At 47.6% G+C, this 26,382-nt stretch overlaps 1 protein-coding gene across 12 annotated transcripts in view; it reads left to right on the top strand.

Moving 5' to 3' along the window:
* DLG3 (discs large MAGUK scaffold protein 3) overlaps positions 1-26,382 on the top strand; it is a 2,111,742-nt gene that overhangs the window by 1,864,096 nt on the left and 221,264 nt on the right. For 6 of the 12 annotated variants that reach the window (XM_069612439.1, XM_069612441.1, XM_069612436.1 and 3 more), the window contains one exon: positions 8,198-8,243. The exons of the other annotated variants lie outside the window; for them this stretch is intronic. In XM_069612439.1, the coding sequence (XP_069468540.1) occupies positions 8,198-8,243 (46 nt within the window). The remainder of the gene's footprint in view (positions 1-8,197; positions 8,244-26,382) is intronic. 12 annotated transcript variants of the gene reach the window in all.

Below are 26,382 nucleotides of genomic sequence, written 5' to 3'. Positions count from 1 at the left end.
GCACTGACAGAGCCTGAATTTCACTGACCCTTCTTATGGATGTAATGGCTACTACAAAGGCAGTCTTATAGGTCAGGTGTTTGAGACTTGTCTTATGCATGGGCTCGAATGGGGGGCCCATGAGTTTAGATAGCACCACGTTCAGGTCCCATCCTGGTGGTGGGTTAGATATAGGAGGATGAAGTCTCTTTACTCCCTCCATGAAGGCTTTAACCACGGGTACCTTCCACCACAACACCTTGCTATGTGAGGTGGTGTACGCTGACAGTGCTGCCAGGTGTACCTTTAGTGAGTTAAAAACCAACCCTGCGTCCAGCAGGTGGAGCATGTATGTCACGATTGTGGAAGGAGTGCAATCAACTGGGTTGATTTGTTTATACTGGCACCAGATAACGAATCTCTTCCATTTGTCGAAGTAGCAATGCCTCGTGTTCAGTTTCCTAGACTCTTTTAGGATGTCCCTACACCTCTGTTATAAATTGAGATGTCCAACCTCTATGACCTCGGGAGCCATGCTGCTAGGTTCATGGAGTTGGGTTGAGGATGAACCTTCTGACCTTGGTGCTGGGACAAAAGGTTGTACCAGCCCGGGAGTTTGATGGGATCGCACACCGGTTGTCTCGCCCACATGGGAGCAACTAGGACGAGCGTCATCGACTCTGTTCATCTTGTTCACCACCTTCCTGATGAGAGGAGTTGGTGGAAAAATGTACGCAAACATCCCTGACCAGTTCATCCACAGGGCGTTCCCCGGGGAGTCTGGTTGGGGAAACCTGGATGCGAATCCTGGGCACTGTCTGTTTTCGCTTGTGGCGAATAGGTCTATAGTGGGGAAACCCCACTGAGAGAAGAGATCTTCTACGATATCTCTGTGTAGACACCATTCGTGTTCCTCCGGAAGGGGATCTCTGCTCAAAGCGTCTGCTAGAGAATTGAGATCCCCTGGAACATGTTGAGATGACAGAAAGATGTTCCGTCTTAGTGCCCATATCCAAATTTTCTGGGCCAGTCTGGACAGATTTGGCGAACAAGTCCCTCCTTGCTTGTTCAGGTAGAACATGGCTGTCGTGCTGTCTGTCCGGATCTGCACCGACAGGTTCAGTAGGTGGGGCTTGAACGCTTGAAGTTCTCTGAAAACTGCCAGAAGCTCTAGCAGGTTGATGTGATTCTTGGCCACTGTGTGAGACCAGAGACCCTGAGCTGTGTGGTGGAGATGGTGAGCTCCCCATCCTGTGACTACCGCCTGTATCTCGGGAGCGTAAAAGGGTTTCCCCTTGGATAGATTCTCTTGTCCACCAGTGGAGGCTTTGTACAAGTGTTGGCGAAACGATCACTAGATCGTCCCACTGACCACTTGCCTGAGACCACAGTTTCGCCAACCATTCTTGCATGGGACGCATGCGCAGGCGCGCGTGGGGGACCAGGTAAATACATGACGCCATCATGCCCAGCAAACGCATTGCTTTGCGTACTGTTATCTGGCGACCGGTTTGATATTGCAGAATTTGCAGTAGTATATTCCGAATTCTTTCCTCTGAAGGAAAAGCCAACCCCTCTTGAGTATTTAGAACAACTTTTAGGAACTGCTTGGTGGTGCTGGGCACCAGACTTGATTTTTTCTCGTTTATGGAGAAGCCCAATTCGAAGAGGAGGTCGATAGTTCTTTGAATGTTTGTCCTGCAAATTACTGGGGTCTCCCCCGTGATGAGCCAGTCGTCCAGATAAGGGTACACTGGGATTGCCTCCCTGTGTAGGTGTGCCACCGCCAGTACCTTGGTGAATACCCTTGGAGCCGAGGCTATCCCGAAGGGCAGTACCTTGAACTGGTAGTGCTGACTGTCCACCTTGAAGCGCAGATATTTTCTGTGCGCTGGGAACATGGAAATATGAAAATAGGCATCTTTCATATCCAATGTTGCCATGTAATCCCCCTTTTTTAGGAGGGGAATTACCTCTTAGAGAGTAGTCATGCGAAATTTTTGGGGCTTGACATACTTGTTTGCAGGCTGTAAGTCCAATACTGGGCGCATTGTCAAATCTTTTTTTTTTTTGGCACAAGGAAGTAAGTTGAATAAATACCCTTGTTTACCTGGTGTCCCGGGACGAGTTCTATCGCGTCCTTTGCGAGAAGAATTTCGATCTCTTCGAGTAGGATCTTCTGGTGGTCTAAGGAGTGTATTCTTTGTCGTGGAGGGTGGTTTCGGGGACGCTCTAGGAGTTCTATGCAGTATCCTGCGGACACTGTGAACAGCACCCATCTGTCTGATGTGATCCCTTCCCAAGCTTGGGTGAAGATGGAAATGCGTCTCCCTACTGGGGATGCGTGAGAAGGGACCCTGAACGGAGCGTCACTGTTTTGGTGGAGGCATGCCCCCTCCTTTATTGGGACTGCCTCTACCCCTACCATGACCTCTTTTGTTACCCCTGCCATAACTCTGGGTAGACTGCTGGTTAGTGTTCCATGTAGTACCCTGGCCTTGGGAATAGTTTGAGCCTCTTTGGGAGTTTTGTCCGCGAGGCCGACGAAAATTGCCATTCCCTTTCTGGCTAGGGGGGGTTTGTTGGTTAGTTGCCCTAGGAACTTGAGTGTCTCGTACTCGTCATTGGCATTCTTTAGCGCGTCCTCGACCGCCTTTCCAAACAATAGATCCGGCTCCACCGGCTTATCTATCAATGATGCTTGGGTCTCGGCCTTGAAACCAGACTGCCGTAGACAAGCATGCCTCTTGATGACCATGCTTTCAGCAATTAATCTGCTGGCGTTATCCGCGGCATCAAAGGTTGATTTTAAAATGCAACCTGATACGGCTCTCCCCTCTGCCGAAACTCGTGCCACTTGGCTTTTTAAGGGTTCTGGGGCAGAGTCTATGAGAGCTGCGACTTCTTCCCACTGGTGGCAGTTGTAACTAGCCAGCAGGGTGGTGGAGTTGGCAATCCTTGCCTGGTAGGCGGAAGTGGAGGCTACCTTCCTGCCCAAGCCATAAATCTTCTTGCTCTCCTTGTCGGGGGGAGCTTCGGACGATGACAAGGGTGTTCCCGCCCTCTTACGGGTGTTTGTAACAACCAGGGAGTCCGGTTTGAGATGTCCCCTTATGTATAGTGGGTCAGATTGGGCTGCCCTGAAAAGCTTTTCAATTCTGGGGTTTACTGCCCTAGTGAGGTTAACAAGGGAAGGGTGGGGTTAACAAGGGAAGGGTCTATCCTCCTTTGTATTGACTTAAGGATAAGGATGGCCTGAGCAACAGGTCTCCTTTCTCCCACCAGTTCCTCTGCAAAGTCCCTCTCTTCCTGAGCACCTTGGGTGTCAATGTGGAAGTGCTATGCCGCTCTGGACAGGACCTCATTCAGGAGAGGCTGGTTGTCGACAGGGGAGTCGGTAACCGCAGGCTCTTTCTCTACCGGGGAATCTACCCTGTATGTATCTGGGTCGTCCTCCTCCTCCTCTTCCTCTTGGTCCTCATCATCCCCATAATAGCCTGTCCCAGTTTGTTCTTCGAACATGCCCACGTCTGGATCCTCAACAAAGGATGGATCTTCCTGATATTGAGAATAGGGCTGTATATAGAAGGGGTTTGAAGACTGAGTTGGTGCTTCACCCCGGGACTTCCTACTTGGGGGTATTGGATCCTTCGAGCCTGAGGGAGTTGACCCTTCTGGGGTATAAGAGAGAAAGTGTTCCGGGTTCTTGGCGTAGAAATCTGCCAATGATGACATCCTTGACATTACTCTCTGTCATCACTGGACCATTCCCTTGAACTGGGAATAACTCTTTCCTGGAGTGCTTTCCCTGTTTTATCCTGACTAGACCTACTGGCCTGAACAGGGGCCTTAGGGATAGGAGACTGAGACTTGTCCGTCTGTTTAGGTGGAGTAGAATGTAGTTTAGGAGTGGAAGTAGGCTCGGACTGCTTACTTCGTTGTTTTCCCCCCTCCCCGTGGGTGGAAGAGTGCTTCCCCGATTTTTGGGCCCTATCGGAGCTTTTCGATGCCTGGCGTCGAAATTCGGGGGTAGAGTCCCTGTCTCTGGAGAGGGTAAGGGATTCGGTAGCAGCCTTACCGCTGCCTGCGGACGCCGACTCCTGGAATGCAGCTTGGGGGTAGAGGTCGGCGCCGTCCTCCGACGACTGAACCTCAGCCACTAAGGGGAGCGAGGCACTTTTAGCAACAGTGGAGGGTTGCTTGGTGTCATGAGGCGATCTCGAACGCGAATGCCCAGAGGACACTGACTCTGTGGACCGTTCTGTACGTGCCTCTTTCCGAGAACTCGACATGCGCGTCGAGTCTCGGTTGGACCTTTGTTTGCTGGAAGTGGTGTGGGTAACGCTCGTGTCGCCGGGGGTCTTCCCCATAGCTCCCCTGCCGGACAACCTTCCGAGGTCGGGGACTTGCGCTTGGCTGTCCATCGATGCCACATTGCCCTCGCCGTCCGAAAGTACGGTGTCGCTGCCATCACTGAAGGCACCCTCTGCGGCCATGGCCTCTTGTCGCCTGGCGTGGTGGGCCCAACGCTTTGTCGAACGGTCCTTAAGGGTCTTCGGTTTAAACCGACTGCACGCTCTGAAATTCGCCTCGGGGTGGTCCCTCGGCAAGCAGAGGTTACACGTGGCGTGTCTGTCAACCCAAGGATACTTGCGGTTGCACTTGGGGCAAAATTGAAAGGGGGTACCCTCCATACGCACCCTGTGGCAGCGGGCTGGGAGTGTAGGAATATAAGTAATGTACCTATATTAATCAGATTGTAGGATATGTGCCACCCCCCACTGTCCCTACTTGCAGGGCCGAGTCCAGAGGACCTCCGAGGCCCGGGCCGAGGCCAGAGGCCTTCCGAGGCCCAAATCCATCGCTGTAGTCCGACGGTTGAATTTTCTCCGATCCGGCATCGAGTGTCGAGGTTCGGAGACTCGACGTAGAGGTGGAATAAACAGGGAAATATATAACAATATTAGCAAAATCTGACTAAGTCAGGGAACTCCGCTCAGTGCTTCCGACCAGCATGGCGGAACAAACAATCTGAGGGGCCTAGACGCGCGAGGGATCATGGGTACAGTGGACGTCACACTAGGGATAGTATTACTGGCAAGCCCTGTGTCGACGCCCAATTTTCGAGTTTCGAAAAACAAACTGTAATACTCCGCAGCTTCCACTAGATGTCAGCCTATGCACAGCATGTGATCTAAGCAGATTCCACAAGCCTCAGAAATGTGTGTATATATATATATATATATATATTTCTTTTTTTTTTTCCTGACCCTGGGGGTGGAGAAGCGAGCGAGGATCACCTGGGTGAAGAATCCTTGAGGATTTGGAGTGTGGTGTCCTTGGGGGAGACATGGTATCCCCCTTTTCCTAATGACGACCAACATAGCCCTGCCCCAACCTTTATAGGCTATTACAAGCCAATACACCTCAATCTTCCAAATATAACACTTGGCTTGCCAGTCAGATAGCACAGCGAGAAGAGCGCTCGCTTTGACATCTGTGCAGAGCCTGCCGACGCAGGTTTGAATCCTGACCGGGCCAAACTCAGTATTTCATCCTTCCGAGGTTGATAAATGAGCACCAAACACCGTGGGTATAAGCAGTACTCGGATGCCTGAGGGTTTGGAGTGCTATATAAATGCGAATTATTATTAGTACTGGACCAAGAAGAGACCATCGGGAGCAGTGAAGAGGACCTCTTTTAACCACTTTGTCACTGGATCGAGGAGGATGCCTACTAACAGTTATGAGGGTCAGGCAAATTGTTCTGATTATGGTCAGGCAGGACTGAGTCAGCCACACTTGTCGGCGTTGAAGGGGCTTCAGGTGTATAAATGGAAATCAAGCAGCCAGAGGAAGAGAGAAGGAGCGCGTGCCGATTAACAGCGTGTGACTTCCCCAAGCCTGGGAGCTTCCAGAGCCCTGTGAGCGCAGCGGGAGCTGTCGTGAAGCTGGAGCAGGGATGACTGTTAGGGAGAATTCTCATAAATGGCTGATTTCCCTTACCTAATGATTCCCTCAGCAGCTTTGCTGGATTTCTAGGTTTTTTTTTTCACCTGGTAAGAGTGTGTGCCATTTTCCCACTCTTAACATTTGTTTTACTGTGTATTTTTACCATTTGTGTGATATTGTGCTCTGGAGTCTCACCTACTCCATGGTCATCTTTTTTGTGTTCCACAGCACCCCCAGTGCAGTGACAGAGGGTTGTCTTTCAGACTTCTCACTGACTCCATGTTTCTGGGACTGACTACTGTCTCCCAGAAACATGTAAAGTTGCCATTAACTTTATGTAGTCTCTTTAAATCACAGACCCAGTACACCCCATCTTCCATGGAGTATTGGAAAGGGTTAATTCCTATCCTTTTTTTGTCTGTTTCTCTTGGAGCACTGTTTGGCTCCCTTTTCATCAAGACTTGGCTGGTGGCAGTGGTAACCACCCTATTTTTTATACCGCGGTTATCTTAAATAACCATGTTATTGTTTTAGGCTATTTTATTAGCCTCGAACATAAACCCGCTTGATCAAATATTTTTTATTTCGGCTCCGGCTGGGTTTATTCGCCATTTCTTTGTTTGCCGTTTTTCCGCAGGCTTCTACACCGAAGCGCTCCTTAAGGCGCCTGAAAGTCTGGGTAGGCAGGATATGAGGGAGGGGTCAAGATTTGTAATGGTAAGTAACGTTTTTCATTTTTGGAAATTGTCCATAAAATATTGCAATATAAAACACTAATCCTGTACATTTTAGATACCGTATTAATGTGTTAAAACCTATTTGGTTTTCTATGATGGAAAATGTTTGATTTATAACATACAAGTGAGAATTCCTAAATGCAGCAAATGTATGATGAATTATGAATTGGACCTTTTGTATAACACTCCCTCCAGACAAACGCTGGTTGTCAATGTGTTTACATCGAGTAGACTAGTTTAATTAGATGGGTCTGAATTCATTCAATGCTGTCTGTTGGCAACTCTTAGTTGTTTTCACATGTTCACTTAGTTGTCAAAACACACAACATGCTTTCAATCCATGTGCGCCTTGTTTCATAGATTAAAGATGCACTAATGCAACAAGATTTCCATTTTAGTTCCTTCATTATTTTAGGATCTGTATTATGCCGTGGTCCCACTTTGCTGACATCACTAGGAGATCCCCCTATAAAGCAAAGACCGTGAACAGCAACCTTTGTTGTTGGGGTTGGCTGCCCATGCTTCCCCTTTGAGACAAAGGCACCCTGCATCTGCACTTTGACGTTCAGTGGCCAGCTGCTGGTATATATTGCCTCTTGCTCAGAATCGCTTTTCAAGATGGTCAATGTTAACTTGTTAACTTTAAACTTGATTAGTGAGGCAATTTGAATGTCTGGCTCCCTTGCACCCCCATCCATAACAGCTTCTCTGCTGTGCCATTACGTCCAAGCTAGGTTCACTCCGAATGAATTCCATGTGTGCATTCAAGTCTGCTTTGAGCAGGTTGCTTGATTCCTTGCATGTCTTGATGTCACAGACCGGACATTTCTGTATTTTGTTTCCAGTTGTATATGCATCTCAATCCTCATTCTGTGTACCCAAGAACAATATGTAATGGTCCAGTAACAGATCTGGCATACATAAGGTGGAATATCTGCCCACATAAACACTGTGATTGCGTGTAAATTGGCTTGAATGTAATTCACATGTGTTGTGGAATGTTTTAAAGAAAGATAGTAGTAGTGGTTTGGTGGGAGATGGTGGGTAAAGGTTAAACAAGATGAGTCCTACTAGATGTAAAGTTTTAATTTTGCCTGCATGTGATAAAGAGCTGGTTTTCTGCATCCTAAGCCATTCAGGCCTGTCTTTTCAGTAACCCTCTTCCCTTCTATTTGATTGCTAATGAAAAAGGTAGGTTTTGGGGATGAGGGTGGCACTGATGGATAAAATCTACTGATAGCCCCATTTTCTTTCATATACCTAACCTAAATATGCAGTTTTACTTTAGGAAAAGATAACCTCTGAAATCATGTGTTAGAAGTCTCTGTCTGATGAAAGAATGTCTGTGGGTCTAGCCTTTCCCTGGGTGTTTTCCGTACTGATTTGGGAAGCTTCTGTTCCAGCTCTTGAAGTGACTTCTGCACTCCTTCCACTAATGCTCATGTTGCTCTGTATTCTTTTCCTCCCCTGTCTTTCTCTCTTGGTCTCTCTCCCTCTCCTCGCTCTCTCCTTGCTGTCTGTGAAATCAGGACTTCCCGGGTTTAAGTGACGATTATTATGGATCAAAGAGCCTGAGTAAGTCTGCTTTAATCCATCCAAAAGTACTGTACATTCCATTGCTCTTTGTGTGCAAGTCTCGCTGCAGCATGTGGCCATGCCAAGCCCCTGGTGCTTTGCAAAGGGTTCACGGGAAAACACTTTTTTCAAGGTGGCTGCTTGCCACACTTTATCCAGATTTCACTTGTAGGAAGCAAGGAGCTCTGTGTCCAACAGGTATTCCTTCTGAGTTTGCATATGTCCTACACCAAACCTGGGGTTCCTGGGAATCGTGATTTCTAGACTGGTGCTCCATTGCTTGGTGTGCTATTATATTATGGCTGTGATTGTTTTGTTCATATGCGAGTACGCTCTTTGTGAACTATTCTTTGATGTGGGTTAATGGTAGGGCAATGTGCTGTTGCTTTCCATCTGCTCACCCAAAGTTGAAGGAACTGAGCCAGCAGACTGTTCTGAGGGAACTGTTTTATAAGCCCTGCTGTGCACCCAATTGCTTCAGGGTGGGCCTACACCAGACCAGGTGAATATTGTTTTCCAGCATGGCACCTTACATGAATTCACATGCTATGATTTTTCCCCATCAGGCTGGGAATCCTCGGTGATATAAAGAAGTATAACTTTAAGCTAAAAAAAACGGCTTGTCGCTTACATAGCCTATTACTGTCATTTTGGTTCTTACTGCCCCAGTCAATGATATAGGTGCTCCTTCACTCCACTCCTGGTGGCCATCTACAGATTTTTACAGCATGTTTTCGTGTTGGGAGTCTGAGTTTCGCTCCTCGACTTTCTCAAGTTTGTTGCCTATTTTTGATCAAAGTTCATCTTTTATTTATTTTTTCCGGTACCGTTGTGACCTGTCTGCAGCAGGGACCCATTGCCAGTAGAGAGCGCCTGCCTTCTGTCGGATCTCCAGTTCATACAAAGCTGGAAGCTGCGTTTTTGTCCGTACTGCACGCGCCATGTCGAAGGCTGAGAAGTGGTGCCTCTTCGGGCCTGCTCAAGATGCAGCCAGAAGGACCGCCATCCGAAGTGCATCTATTGTCTGCACCCAGATCATGTTATTGAAGGATGTCCCATCTGCCAGTCCTTCTCCCCAAAGACGAGAAAGGATCGCCATCAGAGGTTGGTGGCAAGCCTTGAGGAAGGTAAGACCTCTGACTGCATCGGTACGCAGTCATGCCTCTTCTAGGGTTAGCAGGCCCAAAGAGCGTATTCCATAGGCAAGAGGTTGAGGTCTTTTTGACGACTCTTCCATTGAGAAGGTACCAAAACAAAATACAAAACAAAATCGAACGCTACGATTTCTTTGTCGGCGAGCGCTGCATCGTCTGTCGCCTGGACCTACGACCACCACGAAGGGGGCGGCGTCTTCACGAGAGCAGAGATCGTCCACTCCTTGCCATCGACCACTCTGTCGACGAAACATTATTCGTCAAAATCCCAGTCAACCCCAAGACAGTCATCCAAGACTTCTCCATCAACACTGTACGCCAAGCCGGCGGAGCCAGCTTTTGTCCAGTAAATGGACTTGTTGACTACAGCGGTCACTGTCTCTACAGTAACAACGGCTGCTTCCAGAGAACCAATGCCTGCAAGGCCTCTGTCCACCCCGGTCTGTGTCGCCGTCACTACCCTCTCCAGGTGCGACTGTGTTAGCCACCTTCCCAAGAGGTTCCAGCAGGGACAGGGAGTTACCACCACCACTCCTTTTTCTGCCAAATCCCGCTCATCTGCAGGCCACATCCCCTGTGAAGCCTCCCAGGGCATTAACACCTACACCTGGGATTCAGCCTTCCACAATTTTGGAAGAAGAGGAGGAAAAATTTCCAGACGATGTATGACCACAACCACAAGAGGGGCATGATGGCCTCGACCCTCAGCGAGCTCCGCAACCAATTCATCCGGCCCGCCCTACAAGTCCCTGTCCTCAATGCTCCAATTCTGATGCCTCCAGCTCCGAGGGTTGTCTCCTTTGACATTTTGGCAACTCCCTACACTTTGTTCAGAGATTCAGCAGCGCTTACGACATGCGACTCCAGTGGTTCCTGGCCTGTCTACTTTCACCAGTACACCAAGGCCTCCTCTGCCCTTTCCGGTGTCACCTCTCCCAGTGCCTGTGGTCCCACAGCAGCCACCTGCTCTGCATTCCCCTGTTGTAGTGGAACCGAACCTGACTGGAACTGACACATGTACGGATACCAACCCTGATACGGATGTTACTCTGGGAACGGATGAGTTTGAGGACTACATCCCAGCAAACTGGTAGCAGCCGGATGTAGATTTGCCATCTAGAGACTCCCCTCCAGATGTGGTTGGATCTTTCTAGGCATTGATCTCCTGGGCTGCTAAGCTCTTCCACCTGGTGCCAGAAGAAAAAACTGAGGGGATTCCTGTTCCAACACTGAATCTTGCAGAAAGTCTGTGGTTGTGGTGCCGCTACTAGATGTTGCCTGGAGAAGACTGATTAGTGGTGATGAGGAATCCTTACTCTGCTCCAAAAAAAGAGGCTGAATATATAGGGTCCTGGACACGGCCCCTAAATGCCTCAGAGGCCATCCAACACCAGACTCCATTGTCTCAGCTTCTGCGAGGAAGAGTTATTTGAACCCAACATCCCCTTGCTCTGTATGCCTAACCAAGAGGGAAAGCATTGCTACCACTGCAGCGTCTTCGGTCAAAGCTGGATACACCCTAGCTATCCTTGCACGTTACGACAGGGAGCTCTGGTACAAGTTGTGCCCCATTCTCTGTCTGGTGACAAAAAATGGAGAGGCCATGGCCATTTTTCATGAGGGCGAAGTGGCATCAGACCATACGACCACTGTCGCCCCTATACATAGCCGACTCCAGCCTTCAGACAAATGAGAAATACTGCCCTACGCCACCAAGGTTGTCTTAGGGCCACTAACTTCAGGCAGGATTTGCAAGCCAGGGTTGTCGGCATGCCATGAATCTTTTCTAGCCATCAAAGCAGAAGACTGCATGCTCTATAGGCTCACTTCTGCAGAGGAAGCAGTCCTTTAACTCCTCCAGGTGGAAGGTCTCTTGAACATCGAAGGTTCTCACAGCATGTCCTACCGCCAGTCCTCCTGCTCCACTATGCAGGAAGCATACAGAGGCCGTTCCCATGCCTACAGGGGGTGGGGGGAGACCAGCGTCGTCCCGAAGCTGCCAGGTCACAGACACCAAAGGGAGCCTGACCAGGGCAAGGTCCCAAGCCCTCACTTCAGCACCTTGTTGGGAGACTGGCTATCACAATTTGTTGACAAGTGGCGCAACATCTCCACAAACAAATGGGTGCTCAACATCGAGCAAGGTCACAATCTGGAATTCCAGGACAAATACCCTCACATTACCCCTGTACCAAGACAAGAGCAGTACGGCGCCCAACTCCTCAAGGACGCTCAGGCTATCCTGAAAAAAGGAGCCATAGAACCTGTCCCTCTGAGCCTCTGGGGCTCCGGAGTATACTCCAGATACTTTCTGGTTCGCAAGAAGTCAGGCGGGTGGAGAACCATCCTGATGGTCAATTACTTCACGTGCTCAGCCAGCTCGAAGAGGGAGATTTCCCATCGATGCTAGATCTGGAAGACTCATATTTCCACACTCCCATTCATCTTAAGTGGAAATTCCAGAGTTTCGTTGCCCAGTTTTATGCACTGCCCTTCAGCCTAAAATCAGCCCCAAGGGATTTCACCAAGTGCTTGGCCCGGTGGTGCCATTCCTTTGCCGCAAGGGAGTTATGTCTACCCCTACCTGGGCGATTGGCTGGTCCGGTCCCGTTCTCATGCCCTGGCAGCGCAACATGTAGCAGAGACGGCACGCACTTTCACCTCTCTGGGATTCTCTATGAACTATCCAAAATCTTGCATGGTACCGTCCCAAGAGACTCTATTCCTGGAGGAAAGCCCTTTGGCCGTCGTCGGCCAGAGTCACTAAGGTCCGGTCCCCTGTCCTCTCTCTGGAGGCGCAGAATCTGTGGTGCTGGGCCATTGCTCACAGGATGTTTGTAGTCCAATTCCACCTGGCAGACGTTCAGAACACCATTGTGGACTCTCTAAGCATGGAGCTGCAGTCCTGCCGTGAGTGTGAGCTCCAGCAGGCACAAGCCTCTTGGATGTTTGGAGAGTGGGTCCAGCCTCAGATCGACCTGTGTTCAATAGCAGACAATTCTAATTGCCAGCAGTTTGCCAACAGGTATCCCCAAGTAAGGAGTTTGGGGGACACCTCGTTTAAGTGGGAAGGGCTGTTCCTTTATGCATTCCCACAGATTTCGCTGCCATGTGTGATCAACCCATTCAAACTATCCTGCTGCAAGATGATCCTCATTGCACCGCTGTGGCGCAGACAGATCTGGTAACAGGACCACCTTCATCTGTCAGTGGTTCCGGCCATCAAGCGGCCTCCTTTTCTGGGCCTGCTATCCCGGGATGAAGGGGCGATCCTGCACGGCGTCCCTTAACGTGTCGGCCGCCTGGCTCCTGCAGCCTTAGAATTTGGTCATTTCTGACTGCTGTTGGAATGCCAGAATATTCTGGGCAAGGACAGGGCCCCGTCTACACTTGTATGCTACACACACAAGTGGAAGCCCTTTATGGTGTGGTGTCAGTCACAGATCTCTCCACAGCGCATCGCAGCACTGCAACTTCTGCCTTACCTTCTCTTGCTAGCAAAGGCTGGCCTTGCCCATGCATCCATCTAGGTGCTTTTAGCCGCAATATCTTGACATATCTGGGCGCCTGGCAAGCTCTCCCTGTCATCTCAGGCTTGTAAAGGAGTTCCTCAAGGGCCTATTCAGAACGTTCCCCCTCCCCCAGTGAAGGCTCCTGTCTCGGCGCAAGCGTTGAATGTGGTCCTGTCCAAACTGATGGGTATTTCGTTTAAGCTGATGCATCAGCATCATTGAAGTTTCTCTCGTGGAAGACCGCCTTCCTAGTGGCAATCGCCTCGGCCAGGCATGTTGACAATCCTCCATATTTGTATTTACAAATCCAAGGTGGTTCTACAAACTATGTCCTTTATGCCTAAGGTCCTATCTGACTCATTTAAACAAACCTATGGTCTTAGCAGTCTTCTTCGCAAACCCTTCTACGCCTGCTGAAAAGTCCTTGCACTCAATGGACGTGTTACGTTCCTTCAAATTCTGTGGCGCGCACTAAAGATTTTCGAAAGACTTCTCAGCTTTTTGTCAATTTAGGACCTGTGGGGCATGGCAAGGCCCTACTAAAGGCTTCCATCTCCAGGTGGTTCTCCGGCTGTATCATGCATTGCCATCAGTTGGCCAACAGACCATTGCCAGGCCGATCGAGAGCCCATTTCACCAGAGCCATTGCTTCAACTAATGCATTTTTCTCCGGTGTTCCTACGTGGAGGTCTACTCACACCTTCACAAGGTTATACTGTCTCGACAGGGATTCCAGGGAGGAGTCTTGTGCCTGCCAAGCAGTGCTTCGCAATCTATTTGCATAAGGTGGGTCTGTTTCAGAGGGAAGTGTATTTCTTCAGTTGAGCCTTGCCACTTCATGTGCTTGTGTAAGTGAACTGCTGTGTAATCGTATTCATAGTATGTGAATCCATGTAAGACCCCATGCTGGAGAAGATCCAAGTTACCTACCTAGAAGTTCCCCAGCATGGGTCTTCTGTGGATTCATGTGAAAACCCTCCCTCCTTCCCCTCTCTGGCTCTTTTTGGTTCCTACTCCCACTTTCCGTGTGGGACCAAATCTGAAGATAGCCATCAGGAGTGGAGATAAGGAGGACCTGGGTCATTGGCTAGGGCATTATGACCCAAAACAACAGTAATAGGCCTATGTAAGAGACTATCTGTATTTTAGCTTAAAGCCATACTGCTTTATATTACCGGGGATTCCCAGCCTGACAACAGGGAATGTTCATAGCATGTGAATCCATGTGAGACACATGCTGGAGAACAAGACTTTCAGGTAATTAGCTTGGACCTTCTTAACAGCCAAATGTTAGATTCATATTGAACTCTTGGAATGAATGGAATCACATTGGCAGTAAGGCAGTTGGCTCAGATGCATGCTACATGCAAGTGGAAACATACAAACTTGTATCCACTGAACCCAGCCAGCCACTAAACTGGCACTGTTCACCAAGAGAAAAACTTTGTAATAGATTTGTCATGCTTAAAGGAAAAGGGACATTAGTGACCCTCCTAAGCTAGAAGTGCACTGCATACCATAAGAAAAACCATGCACCACATCTTCACCTTCAGTACATACACAAAGGAAAGTGGTGCACTGGAGTGGCACTGAACAAGTAAATGGACCAGTACTTCAAAAAGGTTATTTTGTTTGTTTAGTGGTGTTCTGTTATCTCTTGAGCGGTTAGGTGCATACCTAGAAAACAGTAAAATAAACAAAAATAATATAAATATACACACAAGACCATCATTGCACACAGCCTTACACAAGAATCTTACATCACACCAAGAAAAAACAGTGCAACAGCTGTTACTGCGTTAACAGCCAGGACTTACGCAATTTGGAAGATGATTACATGTTTCTTACCAGAGGCTTGTGCAAATAGCCCCACTTACGAGAGAGTGCACAGAAAGCTGCTAAAAGAAAAGCAGACTTTTGAAGCTCGTTATTGAGCAGAACGCAGGTGGAGTTAGTTCCCACAATTGTGGGCCTTGGACCAGGAACTTTGAGGCCCTAGTCTGGCCCTTTATATGGTCCCAGTATGCCTTTTACAGCAAAGGGAATGACAATGGGAGCATCTGTGAGGCCCACGTTCAAATTGTCTTTGTGGGTTGGAGGGATATACTAGGGTAACCCTTCATTTAAAGAAAACGGTTATACCTTTTGGGTGGAGGTGGTTCTTGCGATTAACTTGACCTTATTGTGCATGAATGCATTTGGTGTGCCAACAGTAACACATGAGGCAAGAATACCTGCTGATACCAGAAGTGGCTGATGGTGAAGCAATCAATATTTAAATTACTCCTTATGTCTACTGATAGTCTAATCCAAAATTAGGGCCTAAAGCCACTACTGACGCATGGACTGTGGAGGGGGAGGGAGGAGTGGTAGCAGGTGTTGGGGAGATGTATCATTGTTATGCTTCAAACCCTCTCCTAATGAGACCCCCAGCACCTTTTGCTGGACTTCTGGACCCTTTTCCTTGCATCCTGAATGAGTGGAGCCTTTTCCACTCATTCATTCTTATGGGCTCTGTCTTTTGGAAATCTGTTGTGTTTTACCTGTCCTATGGAGTCTACTTTCCTTCATTTCTCTTTTTTCTAAGGCAACTGTATTTTACTTTTGCAGCACAAAGCTCCTTATAGGCAGTGTTGCTGGGAACCCTTCTACTTTTAAAGAATGTTCGTTCTTATAGTTAACATGTTCGGGCTTCAAAGAAAGACGACTTTGTAGGTATACGCGACCACTCTTTACAGTATATTTTTAACTTCAAGTGTCTAAGTCTGTATTCCCACGCCTTAACATAGAGACACTTCCTTTTTCTGGTTGGGAATCAAAATTGGTCACACGCGATCTTCCTTTGATGTTGTACGCACTTGCAACAAAGTCTGAAAGTCCGTTCTCAAGATTTCGGAGCCTTTCCAAAATGTTACTCTTAATTGGAGACACACGACTACTCAAGTATCGTGTAACAATGGGAAATCAAAGGCTTTTCCCATACGCTAGCACTATAGCTTTTATCACAGGTGCGCTCGATACATTTCCATTGTGAAAGGTCAGCTTCCACAACAACAAACAAGTTTGGTTTGCTTCTTTTCCTACACAAGCCACTTTAGAGCTGGTTACAGTACCAGCAAGAGTTTAAAAGTGAACATGAAAGCCAATCCTCACTCGCCCGTTTCAGGAACACTGCGTCTACGGGCTGCTTCCACTTCCCGACTTCGTCCAAGACTCTGGGCACACTTGGGATTCACACCCCTGCACATCACATGTGTCTCCAGTACTGCATCTCCGGTCCTGCCACGCCAACTTGGAGTCTACTGCGCTCCTCTGTCCCTCATCTTGCTTCTTGCTACAGGCCTCTGGCTTCAGCACAGCTATGCAATTACAGCCACTAGGCAACCCTGGGAAGGACTCACTTTTAGCACATCTCTCTGTGTAGCCACTGCTAGGCCAGATTTGTGAACACAGGACCCTCTCAGAACTTGCAGACTAAATCGGCTCCCTCCATGTCCCAGTGTCCTTCCACTGAACACACTTACTCATGAACTGCCAGCCTCGTGCTCTTCTACTACTACCACTGCCCTTCCAGCTCCTGCTCCTCTCCCAGCTCTTTCTTGCTGCAGCCTTTTATGCGTTTTAGGTGGGGCAATTGATCTTCGGTGCAGGCTGTTGTTGGTATTTGCCTGACCCTGGCAAAGGCTGTTAGGCCTGATTGCCTGGCCTCTACTGCTACTTGCCTCTTCAGTCCTTTTCTTCGTCTGTCACTATGGGATTCTGGGACATGTAATTCACTTTATCAAAGTTAAGTTTTTCCACTTTAATTTGGCAAAAGACCATAAAAAGGAAGGGGTTACGGGGACAGTTATCAAGGGGGTTCCTCCCAGTCTTCCTGGTATGATTTCACCCCAACCAATATGATCCTTCTGGAGTACACGCCCACTAGGGTCGGGATCAGAGAGCACCTGCCTTCCCCTGGCCATATGAGGAGGGTCTCAGGCAGCCCCAACCAGTTTAACAGGTGCATATCCTTACTTTGGGTGGGGTTTGGGGTGACTTCAGGTCACATTTCAGATAAAAGGGCTGCCGCCAGTCTCCAATTCTGAGCCAAATTCCCTTTGAAGAGGAGAATCCTGCTAAAGACCTGTGGATTGTCATTGCAGCCAACCAGCATTGCCTTACCTTTACCAGCATGGGATGGTTGTGTAGATAGTGGGTTGAGTATTCACTGCTGCGATCTGCTTAAATCCTAGCAAAGCCAACTCCGTATTTCATCCTCCTGAGGTTATTAAAGGAGTACCAACTTTGGTTGGGTGATGTATGCTTTGCCGAATATAAATTACAAATCATCCTGGTGAAGCCATGCTCCTTGGTCTGATCTACAGAAGGCCTTACTCAGTGCTTCAATCCCTGGGCCTGTGTTAACAACCAGTCTGGACGGCAGAGGATCCTGCCATTGGAACCCTTTAGAGATGTCCCATGGACCACCATGTGGACTGCCCAGCTCCTGCCTGGGCTACCTCACTGCATTGATCGCGGCCCCGAGTTTGGACGTGGAACTCTAGACTTTAGACTAGTGAGACAAGAGGCTGTCCTCTGTAGTTGCAACTGTCCAGTATGAAGAGTGGCCTTGCAGGATTAACTTCTTTGTCTCATCCATGAGGGTTGTCTTCTGCCAGTTAATCGTGGTCCCTGGCCTGCACTGTGTCCTGGGGTCCTCTAAGGTCCTCAGCATCATGGTTGTCCACTCATGAACATGTCAGGGTCATCCAGCTATCCAGTGCCATTAATACTCACCAGAACGTGGAACAGATGACTAGCCAGACATAAATCCTGATGCTGAAAGTGGCCTCTGTACTAGTGACCCCTGCAGCCCCTCAAAAGAAATCCAGACATTAAGTAAGTGGACCCAGCGGATTCATAAGCCTCAGAAGTGGTTTGACAGAATCAGAGTATGTGGGTGAGTTGCATACCTGTTTCTAAACCCTATCGCAACAATGTTTAATGGAGGCGTAGGCCTAACCCAACCTCTCCCTTTCCTCATTGCGATAAGTTGAGTTCTGGCTAAGGAGCCCACCAACACTTCCCTTAAGGTAGTTGATTTTTGGCAAGTATCCTGAGAACTTGGTGTGCTTTCTTCTTCACTACTTGAGGCACTTAGACCCACCTCTTGGCTTTGCCAACACTTGTTCAACCTTCCTATGACTCCTGCCTCCTTGCAAAGGGTGAACTATAAGACTTGTGACTGTTGGGGTACTAGGCCCCCCATCTCCTTTAGCAAGGGAAGGAGATTTTAAGTATAGGGCTTTATTTTTTAAGGTTGTATATTGTTTTCTGCTCTCTGAATCACTTGTTTATTACTTTTGTTTTCTTCACATCCTGTACTATATTGGTGTTCAATCAAATGTATCGAACTGTTGAGAAGTGAAGTGCTGGTGCTCTCTAGCCAAAGCATATATGTAAATATATGTTTAGTAGTTTACTTTCCTGTGGTTTTAATTAATTAATCAGAGTTTAAGACCTAATAATACTGTATTTTTATGCATTCTGCCGAACTTAAAATATTATTCAGAGTGCTCTGTGTGTGATTAACTGAACCGTTCAACACTCCTACACTCTTGTTAGGGTTACCGTGCAGTCGGTCCCTAATCGGGCCTCTCCAAGGCCCTTGCTCATGGTCTGTAGATGCCCTTGGAGACTGACGTCCCTTCAACCTTCCTGGCGTGGAAAGGCATGCAAGCCAAGCAAGCGGCCGGAGCTGGCAGGGCACAGCCAGTGTAGGTCCTTTCCTCTATGCATTCTCAGAGCGCCATTGTGTTGAGGTACTTTCCACTAATCTGCTGGACGTGCCCAGTGCTCTGATTTTGCCTCATTTACTCGGGTCTACAGATATAAAAAGGTAGAAGAGGAGCAAGATGCTGTACTTGCAATGATCATTTACCACTGCCATGCTAGGACAGACCTACAGTATAGCTGCCTGCTACTTCCTTGATTAGGTCATTAGTCTAGTTATTTAGCGCCACTTCCCTACACCCCCACCCCTCCACTCCTGGAGAGTTTGTATCATGCAAGATTTCAGGAGTGTTAATACAGATTGCAAGGTGATATCCTGACTCCCTCTCTTACTCTCAATCGCCATGCCTTGATTTTTGCATTAACCTATTTGTTGCCTTTCCATCGTACAGCTCCTGCATCCAGTCACCAGGGGATGTGTCCCGTAGCACTCCCGCCTTAGGGGATCTGCACCACCGTGTTTCTATGCTAGGCGGTCGGGCCTATCCTTTAGGTTATTGAGGGTATTGCTTCCAAAGGCTCTCAAGGGTTCCACAAATCTAGTCCAGTCAAGGTGCTGACAACTCTCCCAAGTATAAGCCTTACTGCCCTATTAAAATACCTTGATCGTTAGATATTAATGTATTTTTCTGTTCACCAGAATACATAGGCCTCGTAATATGTCCACAGGGCTGAATCCGGCAATCCATTTTAACAGATGGCAACACAGCGATCTTTTACACAGCCATCTTTTACACAGCTATCTTTTATTTAAATAAGAAAGAGGTTCACACTAATTTATTTTGGTCGTCAGAGGGACTTGTGCTCAAGTCCTCCTGCTAGTACATCTCTTTATTTTTACTTCAGGTATATGGTCAGGGTCACACAGAAGGTGCCCAGTCCCAGGGGTGCCTCTCATGCACCCCATGTTTGCCCCAGGATGATTTTGTCACCCGTACATTGGTTTTAAGGGGTGTGCTGGTGGCAGCTAATATTTCATTTTGGTTTGACCGGTGGGGCTTGGGAGGGGTAGAAAACGTTTTTTTTTTTCCTGCATTAGTAGCCCAATGTATCTTTAAGGTAACCATTAGGCTCTTACTGGGATTTTTAAGTCCTTCTCACAGACATTTTGTTTTTGGTGATTACTTTGTTCAGGGCCACCACAAGGCAGGGTGTAAAATGGCCCCACTGCCCATGTGGGCTCCTTGCAAGTCCAAGATGGCAGCGTGTGTGGTGGCTTGGAATGATTTAGACATGTTCCTGGCACTGGGTAGGCCACTACACTTCCTGTGGGGTTGGGCCTGAATGTTTAGCTTTTTTAAGCCAACTTGAGTTGCTAGCCACCAAAACCTTTTTTTTTTTTTTAAATCCCCTAATGGGATTGGTGGGCTGGCGGAAACCAGCCCTTGTGAGTGATTTAATATATAGGGGAAACCCCATTCCTGAGCTCAATGCTTCTGAACTGTTGGAAGATGAGCATGTCTGCTTACCTGCTCAAGGATGTTATCGGTTTCCTGCTGTTGCTGTATTTTCAGGCCCTCCTCTGGCTATACTGACCAGAGCCGGCCTGAGGTATGTGCAGTGTGCCCAGTGGCTCAAGGCCCCGCTCTCTGGGGGGGTCGGGAGTGGGCTTATGTACCAGTGCCTGCCTCGACTATAGAAGGTCACACTAGGAGGGGCTGTGCTGCTTCCTTGCACGATTTGCGCTTTTCCCGAGCGAGGCCACAGTGTCATCTCCCAAGCCATTGTTATGCTCTTAAGACAAATACCCCCTCCCAGCGGCCCATCAGATGCTGCAGGCCCCATAAATACTGCTAATCACTTATTTTGATCCAGCCTAGCTTTTCAAGCAGCAGCGATTTACACATCATGGCACATTTAAGCGACCGTTGTTTTGGGCAAGGCATTTCTGTGTTAAGTGCTAAGGGTATTTTTTTGTTCTAAGAGCACACACAAAGCACCAGTTAACTGCCTAAATGTAAACCCTCCTCTAGGCCACTTAAAATATATCCCAGAGCAATTTTAAACTACTTTATTTTCAGATGTTCAGATTTAACACACCAAAAAGTTTATTTTTTGTAGTATGTAATATTTTCATCACACCATATATAAAGTCTGTATTTGTCAAACATTGAAACATAAACGGATAAGTAACCCTTTCTCACAACAGTCTGTTGCCTTGAAAGTGCATTTTCAAAACTCAGATGCCATGGTTTGCCTTCTGCTGAATTGCATTCTGCTATTTGTAGTCTCCCATTCAAGAAGAGGGGCATAATGCCATAATTGAACATTTTTGCCTAACATGTTTATATAATGATTTTATATATTGGTGTGAATACCTTACTATGGTTTGTGTACTTTCTAAGTCATATTTATAAAAACCGAGTACTGTTCAAAGCCAAACGATAAGCAAGCAAGCATCATTTATATATTCCCAGAGGTTGCAATCCTGGAGATGTTATTTTCCCTCATTGTGGCCAGGTGTTGTTTTTTGAGGGCATAAGTAGAGGATACATGCGGGTGGGCGCACTTTTTTCAGAGGGTGGCCGCTACCCCGCTTGGGTATTTTTGAGTCTGGCAAACTTGCGCAAGTGTTTGGCTACAAGGTTTTCACCCAGCTTACCCACAAGAGCACATAAAAGTAACATCTAAACGCATGCCTCTTATTGGGATTTCGTTTTCCTGGGAATATTTCACTATAGATTGTTGGGATTAAAAGGTGTGCATCTTTTACAATTTGCAAGAGTAGTTATTTGAAAATCTCCCCTCTCAGGCCGTTTTCTAGTGTTGATTTTAAAAGCCAATGCTCTTTTTTTTTCTGGTGCACTTCTAAGGGGAAAGGTCTATTGAATAAAATTTGCGTATTTCACTTTGATATGTACACTTACTGTACCTATATTAATATGTGCCGGTTTTTGATTTTTGTTATGGTGCTAGACGTTCCCACACCTAGTGATGCGAGGGAGCCGTATCCAGCCCTAGTCGAAACACCACATTTTACTGCTCTTTTTGCAGCAGCAATGGGGGAAAAAAGGCCATATGATTTACAGGAATATATAAACATAACATCTCAGCAACAGATACCTAACCTGCTCAGTTACTGTTGAAACATTCTGTTATGGGATTCCCTGCTATCCCTTTCAATTTCTGCACCCACCAATCAGTTGTGACCTGCTCACCCCCTCCAATGAAAGCTTAGGAGGTACATTGATGAGGCTCCCTTCTCATTTTGTCTGCTACTCAATTCTATACATAGTCACAGCACACCATTTCTTATTCACCAAGAGTCTGATATCATTTGCCAATGGCTAGTGGCAAGTGCAAATGTTGCACCCTTGGAAGCAAGAGGATGTGGAGCAACACAGGTTCGATCCCCGGGTCTGCGCTTAGAAACCTCCGGGTATTAAGCGCATTATAAATTACCAATCCTAATCATTATACCTGCCAGGCGTCTGGACACATTTTAGGTTAAGGAGCGAGTTAGATCTTTACTAGCCATTTACTATATTTTTATTTACACTATGCTCTGGTATGTGTTTTGTGGAACCAGAGTTCTTACTTTTCCCATTTTCTTTTACATGTGGCCTTCCGATATTGTATGTTTTCCAGTATACCAGTGTGGTGTATTCTTTTGTGGGGTCTGCTGGGATTCATTTTACCCCCCTGCCAACCTTCATTCCTCCTAAAGTTAAGCTGCACTGCTCTGCTATAGCTACTGTTGGAGAGTCTGGTCTTTTCTTTTGGGCGACACATTGTTCCGCCATTAGGTTAGATGGTTACGCAGCCTTCATTGGGGATGATGGCTGTGATGGCAGCGTTGCTCAGGCTTCAGGGAGTCCATGTCTAGCCATATCTGGACAACTGGCTCCTCAGTCACTATCCTCCTACAGCTGCTTCCCATGGTCAGTGGCTTCTCCAAGCAACGAGTTGGTGGTAGATCTGTCTTCGGCCAGGGCCTCCCTCTGGAACAGCCTCCCTGAAACTTGAGGAGAACCATCTCCGGTTCTGGAAGCACCTCAAAACCTTCCTCTTTGTTTCTGCTTTCTCTCCAGGTCTCCCCTTCTGAACTCCTGGCTGAAACTGCAACTGCACTGGTCGCCTGGCCACCCTCTGATCTCGAGTCCAGGTCCCCTCCTCTGCCAGTTGCACACCTGCACTGCCTCCTTGGCAACTCCTGCCCTTGTGGACTCTTTCTGTATCCCTACAGTCCACTACCTGCACTTGACACCTGATGTCTGCATTTGCCACCAGCTGCTCGCACCTTTTACTTATTGATTTTTATTTATTCTATTTATTTTTACTGTTGATCTCATGTACTGCACTTTTCCCCTTCCCCTGCACTTGCGCAATCTCAATGTCACCTGGCCTAGTAAGATCGTTGTCTGTCTTCCCTCTGTTTTTCTTCCCTTGTCTCGTCGCATCTTGAAACACTTGTGTATAGGCACGTTATAAATGCCATATCATATATCTTCTTTTCAGGATGTGATTGGCCTTGAACTGGAGGAAGTGACGGTCTTGCGGGACCTGATTTTCTTGGGTTTTTGATGGAACACAATCAGTGCAAAGGTCTTTCTAACGGACTACAGTATGAGGGACAAAGTACATACATGTTCCCTATTTCTGAGTTCCACCCACACTTCTGCATGGTGGTTCCAGAGGCGTCTGGGCTTAATGGCATCCTGCGTCTTAGCCCTCCCTCTAACGAGGTTAAAGGTACACAGTTGACACTTGGGTAAAGCTGGCTTCAAGCAACAGACCAGACTCTCAATTAATTCGAGGGTCTCTGGAAATGACGACTGCTCTCCAATGTTGGTCAAATTTCAACAATCTTTCGTTGGGAAACTCCATTTATCAAGCCCCGTTCACAGGTAACGCTGACTACAAACTCTTCACTGCTCAGCTGGGGAGGGACGCTAGGTCACTTGGAGGGGTTCGACCTGTGGTCACCCTTGTATAGGGAACATCACATCAACTACCTCTAACTTCTATCAATATTTCTGTCCTTGAAGGCCTTCCAGTCCAGCATCTCCAACAAAATGGTGTCAATCATGACAGCAGGTCAGTCAGTGTTCTACGTGAACAAGCAAGGTGGGACCAAATCTGTGCCTCTAGTGGACATCTGCGTTCAGATTTGGGAATGGGCAGTGCAAAAAAGAATTTGATTGCATGCAGTGCATATTCCTGTTCAGGAGAACATGGGTGCCAACTCCCTCAGTTGCCAATCTCTGGCAAACCACAATTGGGAATTAAAAGTTCTGTCCCAGATATTTTCCCAGTGCGGGACCCTGAGCGTAGACTTGTTTACAACACTCAAACAGGAAGCTTAAATTGGATTCCTCCAGAGAGGGGCTGAGTGTAGGGTCCCTCAGCGATGCTCTAAAGATTTGCTCGAAGGGATGTCGGCGGTCGAAGGGATATCTGGCTTTGCTGAAGCTATGGAATGCCCTCGACTACATGCTGATATTTATAACACCCTGGCGGCCAGCCAGGATCTGGTTCTCTGAGCTAAAGATGCTGCAGTCTTCCCTCCAATCCAGTTGCCGGACATGTCCAATCTCATGTACCAGAACAAACTGGTGTGGCATCCCTCCTCACAATCTCAGCTTGGCGGCCTTGTTCCTGAAGTCAGGTTGCTAGCACAGTTCAACCTATCGGAGGAGAATATGCACATCATCTACGCAGCGTGAAAACCCTCCACACGGGCTCAGTACAGGAGCAAATGGGTCCACTTCTGTCACTGGTGTTTAGACACACATTGTTCTCCAGTGTTAGGCAGAATCCAGTGCAGTTCCCTTAGGGAGCACTACACCAGATTAAAACTACAGGTGAGAGCAATAAATCCCCTTTGGTATCGGTCTGTACCACAAAGGTTTAGTTGGTAGATGTGGCTGAGCAGTCAGACGTATCTCAAGAGGGAGATGAGCAGTATTCAGGGTTTACACATTAGGCCCACTAGACTATGGAATAAGAAAACACTGACCAAAGCTTTGTAGTTAATAAGTAGATATATATTTATTTTATACACTTCTAATAAAACAAATGTATCACAAGTATCAAGCAAGTTAAATTAAGTCAAGGAAAAATATACACACTCCCTATATGAATTGTACACCAAGTGAACCAGATCCTCTAACAATTCCTCACAAGGGAGCGAAAGCACACGGTATTCAGAAATAGGCTCTTATACACCCTAGCAACACTCCCCATCAGTTGTGAACCAGTTCAGCAAAACAGTGCATCAGTGTAAGCAATACTTAAAATGAAAACTGAGCAAAATGGCATGTCACAATGATTATGCAGTGGGAAGAAAGAGTAGTTATAAGAAAGGGGTGAACCACACAGTTCGAAAGGAGAATCAATCTCGAGAAAGCAGGTCTAACAAATGTGACCAGAGTCAGTAGGCCTGTGCCAAGGTTAGTGGTACAGGGCAAGGGCCATGGAGCAAAATGTTCTTCTAGCTGCAGTCAAGTCTTTGGTTTACGATATTTGAAAAGGTGGTTGCAAAGGTTGAAAAGACAATGTTAAGAGAGAGGGGCAGCAAACCCAACAGGTAGGTAAAGGATTTAAAACACCTTTAGCACTACCGCGAAGAAAGGGCGGCCTGGAGGAACAATGTACCCTAAAATGAAGAAGTGGGTCCTGCGGTGGCGGTTGTTCCTGGTAGTTCCTGCAGTTCGGGTGATCCAGCGGAGGAAGAGATGCTCTCGTCGTGGAGAAAGGTTCGAGTTACTGCACTACCCAGGGATGAAACCAGCCGCAGTGCTGCCTGACGAATAAAAGGTACGCTCCTTTAAATCGTGGTCCTGGTAGACTGGTGCCTGGCTATCCGGCCTCCGAGTACAGGGTACGGGAGATTCGACCAAGGCAGGTCCAGGAAGGTGATTGGCAAACTGGTTGGCCCCACCAGCTCATGGGAAGAAGGCTCTTGCAGGTGAAGATCTTCTCTCGTGTGAAGAAAAGTGGTGAGACGCTGCAGCAGGGCTTCACTGGTGGTTCAGTTGATGCAGATGTCTTTGGCTTCTCTCCTCTTCGGCTTCCTAGTTCCAGTGGCGACGTCTTGCTCATCCAGTCCTCAGGACCCTGCTTTTATGCAAAAAGATTCCCATTCATACAGCCTAGCTGTCACTCACACAGTGGAGTGGTTATCTTGGCGGGAGACCCTCCAGCCTATCAGGATAGAGTGCGACATGGGTTGCTGAGGCAATCCTGTGCTGGGGTCCTACTCCCCCTCCCACACAATGGACCCATCCAGACTCCGTGGCGCCGGAAGGAGGGCTTCTGGGCAGAAGCCTGCCAAACGGACAAAGAAAGGACCCCCGACCTGGGTTAGGATTGTAGAGAAAGACACGAAAAAGAAGTTATATTAAAGTTCTGGCAAATAAAACCTACAGGAGCAAAGTTAATATTAAAATGCACCGGTGGTATGTTAGAGGCTGTCAGAAAAAGTGGTAGCCTCGAACAATGGGAAAATCCCATAGAGAAATATTCACGGTCGAATATTTATGGTAGTAACCACTGCCACCAGCCAGAGACCTTTGAGAGAGGTACTGTAGGGTACACTCTCGAAAATTAACATAGGGGAAAAACTATTAACCCCTTCCAGTACCTCCATAGTAAGATGGGTTGTACTGGTTTAGTTCATAGGATTTGACTAGTGAAGTAAATGGGGACTTTACCTGCCCTGGGAGATGGTAGTCAGTCCCAGGGTGTGGAGTCTAT

The sequence above is a fragment of the Ambystoma mexicanum genome, chromosome 5p (assembly GCF_040938575.1).
Source record: "Ambystoma mexicanum isolate Mex_15411 chromosome 5p, UKY_AmexF1_1, whole genome shotgun sequence".
NCBI classification, from domain to species: domain Eukaryota; kingdom Metazoa; phylum Chordata; class Amphibia; order Caudata; family Ambystomatidae; genus Ambystoma; species Ambystoma mexicanum.
Note: the sequence above shows the minus strand (reverse complement) of the source record. Positions and strands in the feature narration are given on the sequence as shown.